Raw genomic sequence first — 9,384 nt, forward strand, 5'->3', positions numbered from 1 at the left:
CAGTCTAACACAATTATCTACACCTCTTATAATTAGGCTAATCTTAGAAAGATAAAAGAAATACTAATATTATAATTTAATAGTACTTTATGAATTTGGAATGTTAAATTGAATTAAATAAATCATTCAATTATGGGATGTCACAACTCACAACCCTTCCATTTTCCAACGCTTTGTAATTCTTATCCACTACGGTATCTATCTATACAAAGTTGAGGCACTGGACTTTGATGAGTCTTTCCGGCTTTTCAAGTTGAATGCCTTTGAACATAATCATATTGACATAGAATACTATGAACTGTCTAAGAGCATGGTCGATTATGCCAAAGGCGTTCCAGTAGTTCTTAAAGTCTTGGGTCATCTTCTTCGTGGAAAAGATAAAGAAATATGGGAAAGCCAATCAAAAAGGCTCAAAAAAGTGCCCAATAAAAAGGTTCATGATGTTATTAAGATTAGCATTGATGAGGATCTTGATCATGATGAGAAGAAGATATTTTTGGATATTGCATGTTTTTTCGATGGATTGAATTTGAATGTTGACAAAATAAAACTTCTATTAAAGGATCGTGATTATTCTGTTGCTGCTGCGTTAGAAAGGTTAAAAGATAAAGCTCTTATAACTATTTCTCAAAAGAATATTGTATCCATGCATAACATTATACAAGAAACAGCTTGGGAGATGGTTCGCCAAGAATCTATTGAAGACCCCGGACACCGAAGTCGACTGTTGGATACTGATGACATTTATCAAGTACTGAAAAATAACAAGGTAAAATCCCTAAGTTACAAAAATGTATCTTATTTTTTGTAGGAACAGCGAGTTATAAGATGTTTGAAAATTTTCTACTACTTTGGTGGCAGGGGAGTGAGGCCATCAGAAGCATAGTCCTCAACTCGTCGATGATTAAGGAGCTGCAGTTAAGCCCTCAAGTATTTGCTAAGATGAGCAAACTACAATTTCTTGATTTGTATTGTGATTGGCCTTATAAAGTGTTGTATCTTCCTCAAGGGCTTGAATCTTTGCCAAATGAACTACGATATCTTCGGTGGGCTTCCTACCCTTTGGAATCCTTGCCATCCAAGTTTTCTGCGGAAAATCTTGTTGAATTGAACTTGCCCTACAGCCGAGTGAAAAAACTTTGGCACCAAGTGCAGGTAAATAATACATGTGTGCATTTGCATTCTAAGGAATACAAATAAACAACTTCCATTAGCTCATGCTTTTGTTTAATTTGTTACAGGAACTTGAGAATTTAAACACCCTCGTACTGCATTCATCCACAAGCCTGCTGGAACTGCCAGACTTTTCAAAGGCCACAAATCTTAAAGTCATAGATCTCCGTTTTTGTCTAGAGCTGACTAGTGTGCATCCATCCGTTTTCTCTCTCAACAAGCTTGAGAAATTGGATCTAGGTGGATGCATTTCCCTTTCAACCCTTGGAAGCAATATCCATCTGAGCTCCCTTCGTTTTCTCTCCCTCAATGGCACGGGTATCAAACAACTACCCTCCTCTATTGAACTTCAAAGCAAACTTCAAAAGCTAAATCTAGCATGCACTTACATTGAGAACTTGCCTACAAGCATCAAGCATCTTACAAAGCTTCGACATCTAGATATTCGCCACTGTAGCGAGCTTCCGACTATACCTGAGCTTCCCCCATCACTTGAAATACTAGATGCCAGTGGCTGCATATCACTGGAGAGTGTGTTGTTCCCTTCAACCACTAGTGAACAACTGAATGAAAACAAGAAAAGGGTAGCCTTCTGGAATTGCTTGAAATTGGATGAACATTCTCTCAGGGCTATTGAGCTGAATGCGCAAGTTAACATGATGAAATTTGCATTCCAACATTTATCCACATTTGGTCGTGATTATGATGCTCAAATCACTAATGTGTATCAGGGAAGCAGAGTTTTGTTGTATGGGAACACAACACGTGACTTCCTATGCATCGATTTCTGTTTTACTCCGCAGTCCCTTCAGTTGAGCTACATTTTGGATGAACACCCTGTCAGTGCTATCAGGCTGAATGCCCTTGCACACCAACATTTATCCACAATTGGTCGCAGTAATGCTGCTCAAAGCACTTATGTGTATCCGGGAAGCAAAGTTCCAGAGTGGCTGGTGTATGGGACAACACAAGACTCCCTAACTATTGATCTCTCTTTTGGTCCGCAGTCCCCTGAGATGGGCTTCATTTTTTGCTTCGTAGTTCCGCAGGTTCAATCAGAGGGTTTGTTTTTTAAATTTAAGATCAGTGTTGGTGAAGATGAAGGTAACACTGTGTACCTGGACAGACCACGTCATGGAATTATATCGGATCATGTGTATCTAATGTATGACCAAGGATGTTCCAGCTACCTGAATAGCCAAGCCAAACATCAGCCAAGGTTTAAAATCAAGGTTACAGCAGCATCGCGAACACTGACATCACAGTACGTGCCATTGCTGTTAAGAGGGTTTGGGGTCAGCCCAGTAGATGCCTCACAATATCTCAGTTTTCTTCAACAAATATTTGAATGATAGTGTTGAGATATATAGTCCCACATTAATTGTGTGAGCAACTAATGTGGCCTTTATAAGGCCTTGGACACTTAACCCTTTGAGCTAGCTTTTGGAGTGGTGTATCCCAAGGTTCTTTACAGATAGTACTATTCCAACGGTATGTCCCCTTCTCGAAGGTTCACTCTCTTTCTCTCTCTATCTGCTACTACTTGATCTTCACTGCTTAGCTTTCACCTTAGAGACTGGTTTCTTAATTTTTGTCAGTACCAATTTTTACCTTCATCCACTTTGATTTGATATCATGATGGTGAATTCTAGGAGTAGTTCACGAGATTGCTTTGTTACGGGTTCATTGAATTGGGGAACTGTTTGTAGGATATATATTGTTATTCATTATGTACGATTATCTAACATTGGAAATGTGCAGAAAATTCTTTTTTCCTCTTCTCTATCCTTGCAATGTAATGCCTAGTCATCATTGTTCCCTTTAATATTTTTGTACCTCTTGTTTTCAAATCATTGTTACTCAAATATTTCTCCTCCCTTCCCCTCTCTATAGAGTAAAATGAAGAACAATTTTGGAAAGTAAACTAAATGCAAGTTATATGATAGAGACTTACTGTAGCATAGTTGGTCTTCACTCTACTTGGTCTTTACTATTTATCTTTCACTGTAGAGCTTTTAAATAACTTTTTAAGCTAAAAAATTTATGTAATTATCAAATAGCTTTTAATTTTTTTTTATCTTGAGCTTAAATGTAACTTTTATCTTAAAAAAAATGATCCAAACATGCTCTTAATATAAGAATCATGTATGCACGGTATATCATTTGAAACATAACCAATAGCACATGATACGTACCTCCAGAGCCTCAAATAATAAGAAAATCCACATACAGGTAATATAAGCTGTTATTATGTATAAATATCATTTTTCCAACATCGATACTGTTAACATATTCATATGCTCATAAGGCTAAGGTCCTTACTTTAAATTTTCAGTTCTGTTTGGCCAACTCATAAGACTCAATTTGGCAAGTGTAAATTCTGGTTGAGTTTAGAGTTTAAAGAAAACACAACATTGTTGTATCTTTTGGGCATTATAGGCCCTTGAAGGTGATAAAGTGTGTATGATCTGAAGTTTAGGATTGAAGAACAGGAATGCAAAATTTGGAGGCTGGGAATAGATTCCCTATACATCCGAAGCGATTCCTATTATTTCCAGTCAGCAAGGAATCTATTCCTTCTGTAATCAGAGGCACTTCAAGCACGAATTCAAGGGGCTTTCGTGCATAACCCTTTTCATCCACTGGTTTACTTCAATTCATTACCAATTTCTACATACACAACCACATATTCTTCATATTTCACACTTTTAACCAACTTCCATTGCATGTAATCAACATTTACATATACGAATGCAAATTATTCCAGGAATGTTAACTATGAAAGAAGGGGATTTAAGTCACACAAATTCACCACCATATAAACATGCTTAGTTAAGAATTTAAATGGGGTGTTTTGAGCTCCCAAAAGTTACCTCAAACTCTACAAATGCTAAAATTGTGTACTGAATCGCAACCACACCTTCCCCTTCCATAGACAGCTTCTGTTATATAAATCTCAGCTTCTCCTTGAAATGTGAAAAGAGAAAAGATTTTTATTTGTTTGAAAGGTGAAGAAACAGAGAAAAGAGAGGTGCAGTTTTTTGAGCTGGAAAGATTTGCTTAAAAGAGTTTTATTTGTTTTGGAGTCATTATTATGTAAATTAATTAAGGGAATAATGATTATAATGTTGTAGGAGATAAAACAACTAATATTTGCCATAACCTGTCATGTGAAAGAGTCTAATCTCTCTGAAACGATCTCAATTATTCTTAGACAAAACAACTAATATTCTTTTTGTCATTCTTAACGTTATGAATTTAATATTTAGTAGATAATTTTATGTTTAAAAAAATAGGAAAAAGTAAAAAAAGAAAATTGAATATGAAAATTAGATAATATATACTTTTTAGATAATATTATAATTTATTAAATAATAGAAATATATATTATTCGTAATATAATCTTTTTGTTTAAAATTATTTTTGCCAATGTATACATATAGATACTCATTAATTATTCAGAAACTTTTTTTTTTTTTATAACAATTATTCAGAAACTTTTAACTTTACTGATTTGTATAATCAAATCATAAGTCCCAGTTAAACTTGTTTATTTAATAAAACAATCAAATTTAGCTAAACACTTAGAACAATTCATGAATGGATACATTGTAAGAAATTTCATAAAATAGGATTATATGAGTTAGTGGGGTTGGATATGTGTTCGATTACCGCTGAATGCATTCTTGGGGAGGGGGCTGAACATTTAGCCATCACTGTTCCCCCGCACTCCGGATTAGTCCCATAGCCGGCTCAAAGAGTCGAAGCTCGTGGGGATACCGGAGGGAGCCAACTCGTCTCAAAGAGATAATTAGGGTTGGGTAACTCCAAAAAAAAAAAAGAACACCAAAAGATTTAGACTTACTTGTTAAAAACATTATTCTTGATTTCTTGAAGACTTCTTGTTTCCTCTTATGCTCCTGTAATGGAAAGATTTGGATTAAAAAAATTGTCCAGTATTGGTTCAGTCCTTATCAGTATTTGTTCCTTCGTTTATATAAAAACTAGTGAATTACCCGTGCGATCCCCGGGCAAAAAAGAATAAAATTGCTGTCGTCGTCGTTGGTTTGTCGTCTTACGGGTAAATCCACACGTTGATCTTGATATCAAGCTCTTAACAATAATATGGTAATAAAAAATAATTGTATTGTGTGCTAATTTGAACTTCAAAAGGCTGTAGCATTGACAAAGAAAAAAAAGAAAAATAAAATTCTGTAGGATTCGCACGTTTAATTGTATCGATTAACCTTCACCTACAATTGCAAAAGTGATAAAATTTATTCTTCTTAAGGGTGAACATAAAGTGACGAATCTTATACTATTTTGTAGGAAACATGCCTAGTTGGTTTAAGTTTGAAAACAACATTATGTGTTAAAGGCATTATTTCATAAAATACTATAAAGAAGCAACACTAAATACAATAACACTATTTTGCATGACAACAAAAATAAAAATTTGAAAACCTAGTACATCCATTAATTATGAACAACACCAAAAAAACATAAACCCTGTATATTACAAAATTCATTTATTTCATTATCTGCAGCACAATATTCACATGTAATATCATTATTACCGTCATCTTCGTCTCGGTCCAATTGTAATGGTTTGTTTGAAACCTTTTCATGGTTGCATCTGCTGGAATTGCACCAAGATTTGTCATGATTTTGAACAGGATGTTTACGCACCCACAAACTTCGGATAACAGATTTGATGCACTCTTTGATTTGATTGAACTCAGTCATCTTTAACCAAACAGTCATGTATGAGTCATATTTTTTGCTTACATTGGAACAAATGTGTTTAAACAGCATCAAATCAATACACATGCTGAAAACTTGAAACAATATAAAGAACCCACAATGATAAATTTTTAAAAAACAACAACATACATTCGGGTCCACCAAAGACTTAAACAATGAGGTGACAATAGCTTCGCCGCTTCAAACACTTGAAACTTGATATCTTGGCTCATTATATGACTCCAAATTGTTTTTTTTTTACGTTGACCTTAAATAACATGGATTTTTCATTAAGAACATTAAGTTCTCTTGGATAATGTTCCAATTCAGCACCCTACAAAAAAAACTCCTTCAAAATTAAGTATAACTCGTGCGATGAACGGGAAAAAAAGAAATCTGTTTGTCTGTCTCGTAAAAGTTAATGCAAATCATAAAAATATATCGCTGCATTTTATTTAAATCAATATTGTTAGCTACCTAACTCTAACTTTTTGTACATATAGAGTTAACAAATTTTTGAGTTATTATGTTTAATATAAAAGAAGAAGAGCAAAACTTTAATTTAATTACAAAAAATTATTGGCGGGCCAGTCCTCCGGACCGACTCCACTTTGCAACCTCTAATTGTCAGCATTATATACCAGCATGTAATAAGTTTTTATATTTATCCACACGAAAAGTTCTTATATTTGCATCTAAGTTTTTATATTTTATCTCAGAGATGTGTTGGACAAGTGGCTTCAATACTCAAGAGGGGGGTGAATTGAGTTTTACAAAATCTTTTCGCAAAGTACCTCCTTTAATATTTTAAAGATTATTTCTTCAATAAAGTGATTTAATAGGGAAAAATCTAAGTGTAAGAGCAAATGCAGTGATCAACAAAGTAAGCAAGCGAATACATAAAGATAATCTAAAATGCAATTTTAATACTTAAATAAAGAGATTAAGGTTAGAGAAATTGCAAACTAGATGTATCCTGGTTCGGTCACCACCACCGTGACCTACGTCCAGACTGAAGCCGCTCGATCAATTCTTTTTACTAACTATCAAGCTTGAGGGTGCTTGACAAACCACTACAACCTTTCAAGACTTCGGACGCTTGATGCCTTACACTTTTTCACTCCAAATTTTCTTAGGAATTTGGTGACCTTTCAAGTGTATAGGGTTCACTCCCCTAACTATTCAAGAAATCAAATGGAGGTGTTTAAGCAATAGCTAAGTACTCTCAAAGTACAAATAATACAAGTTAAAGAACTATGGGTGTTGACACTCTCACAAGAATAAAGCTCAAGAATAATTTATGATCAAGATGATAGAAAATAAGCAAATGATGTGAAATAAAGTAAGGATTATGATCAAGAAGTGTGTCACATTAAGGGGAACAGTGGTCACTATTTATATAGGCCCCTCATGACCCTTTGCACACTCATTTTCGCAAAACTAGTCGTTTCTGACCGTTATTTCCGTCCTCTGGTGCAGAAGGAATCGATTCCCTATGAGTGGGAATTGATTCCCAACCTTTCAGATGAGGGGGAATCGATTCTTTATAACAGGGAATCGATTCCCAACCTTCTAAAAGGTTGGAAATGCGTTTAAAAAATGTTCTATGACCTTTTCAAATATGTTTATATGAATGTGTAATGTTATAAATCCTCTGTGTAATCAAATGGTAATTTAATGCATGTATTTTAGCAAAAATACGTTTGAGCTTATTTATGCAAGAAGTCAATTACCCTCACAATGAATTCTAAGTCCTAAAATATATTACTTGATAATTCTTGGACTTAGATTCTTCTCTTGAAGGACTTCATGATCGTTGGATGTTTGTTTCTTTTTGATTGTTGCAACTTGAAGCCTTCCTTTCATGCTTGTTTGTTATCATCAAAATCGTTGAACCTTTATAATCTTTACGTAGAGTGCATTGGTTCCACAATAGATGGACATTCATTTATTACAATCATATTTATAAAATAATAATAAATAATTATTTTTTTGCATGGATTTGTGTCGTTAGTATTTAGAATTTTACAAATTCGTATTTACAAAAATTAAAATCAGATTTAAGAATTTAATTATAAAAGAAGAAGGATGAAATTTTAATTTAATTATAAAAATATGTTGGTGGGCCTAGCCCGTTTACCACCTCTAACTATTAGCATGTAATAAGTTTTTATTTTTATCCACAAAAAAGCTCTTATAGTTGCGTCTAGGTTTTAATATTTTATCTCAGAGATGAACTTTTAATCATTACAATTAGATTTACCAAATAATAATAAATAATTATTTTTTTTTGCAAGGATTTGTGTCGTTATATTTGAAATTTTATAAATTTGTATTTAAATCTAATTGTAATAAATGAAAGTTCATCTCTGAGATAAAATATAAAAATCTAGATGCAACTATAAGAGCTTTTTTTTAGGATAAATATAAAAACCTATTACATGCTAATCGTTAGAGGTGGAAAACTGGGCTCGACCCGGAGGGCTGGCCCACCAACATATTTTTATAATTAAATTAAAATTTCACTATTCTTTTTTTATAATTAAAATTTCACTATTCTTTTTTTCCCGTGCATCACACGAGTTATACTTAACTTTGAAGGAGTTTTTTTATGTAGGGTGCTGATTTGAAATATTATTCAAAATAACTTAACGTTCCTAATGAAAAATCCATGTTATTTAAAGTCAACGTAAAAAAAACAATTTGGAATCATATAATGAGCCAAGATATCATGTTCCGATTTGGGGTTCACTGTAACAAAGATAGATGTTTGGGGTTCAACGAAAAGCACCACGGAAACGATGTTGGTTGATTTAATATTCTTAAAATTATAATTTGGGATATATTATTCTAGCTGTCGATTTTTTTTCTGCTTACTTTTGTTACCACTCTTCAATATCATCAAATCAAAATCTCAATTATTTTTATTATTTCTCTCTCCAGAATCTGATTTTTTTTTGGTTGAATCTCCGTATTCTGATTTAATGATATTAGAGTGTGGTAGGTAAAAATATATAAAATAATATATCCCTTATAATTTTAATTCGGAAGATCCATTAAGGTTAGACACCTTGAATAATCAACAGCTAAAATGATCTTTAAGAATAATTCACAGTTAAATCATTTCTTTTAAAAAAAATTATTTCTTTTATTATTTTTTATCTGAGCGAAAATTTAAATAAAACAAAAAGTGATAGTTGAAAGTAAATACAAACAATCAGTGACTAAATAGAAAAATGAAAGTTGCATAATTTAAACGTTTTTATTCATATTATCTTTGAAAGTTAAACGTAGAGAGACAAGATTCACATTTGTACTCAACATCAATATCTTTTAAAATAATATAATTAGAGGTGTGCAAAATGTCCAAAAGAACCAAACAAATCCATAACCAAACTGCTCCACATTTTAAAAATTGATTATTTTTAAAATTTCATATAAACTGTATTTTATTTTATAAACTGCTCC

The 9,384-nt window shown here is 33.0% G+C and overlaps 1 protein-coding gene across 1 annotated transcript; it reads left to right on the forward strand.

Moving 5' to 3' along the window:
* Window positions 1–208: 208 nt before the first annotated feature.
* On the forward strand, window positions 209–2,900 carry LOC133301235 (disease resistance protein RML1A-like; the record flags this gene model as incomplete). The annotated part of the gene is made up of 4 exons (XM_061500852.1): window positions 209–769; window positions 862–1,155; window positions 1,242–1,897; window positions 2,072–2,900. Coding segments are annotated over 4 exons (1,965 nt in total), but the record flags the coding sequence as incomplete, so codon positions are not given.
* Window positions 2,901–9,384: the final 6,484 nt, after the last annotated feature.

This window comes from Gastrolobium bilobum, unplaced genomic scaffold, assembly GCF_033153095.1.
Source record: "Gastrolobium bilobum isolate Gb01-03AN ecotype WA unplaced genomic scaffold, APGP_CSIRO_Gbil_v1 utg269010, whole genome shotgun sequence".
NCBI lineage: Eukaryota > Viridiplantae > Streptophyta > Magnoliopsida > Fabales > Fabaceae > Gastrolobium > Gastrolobium bilobum.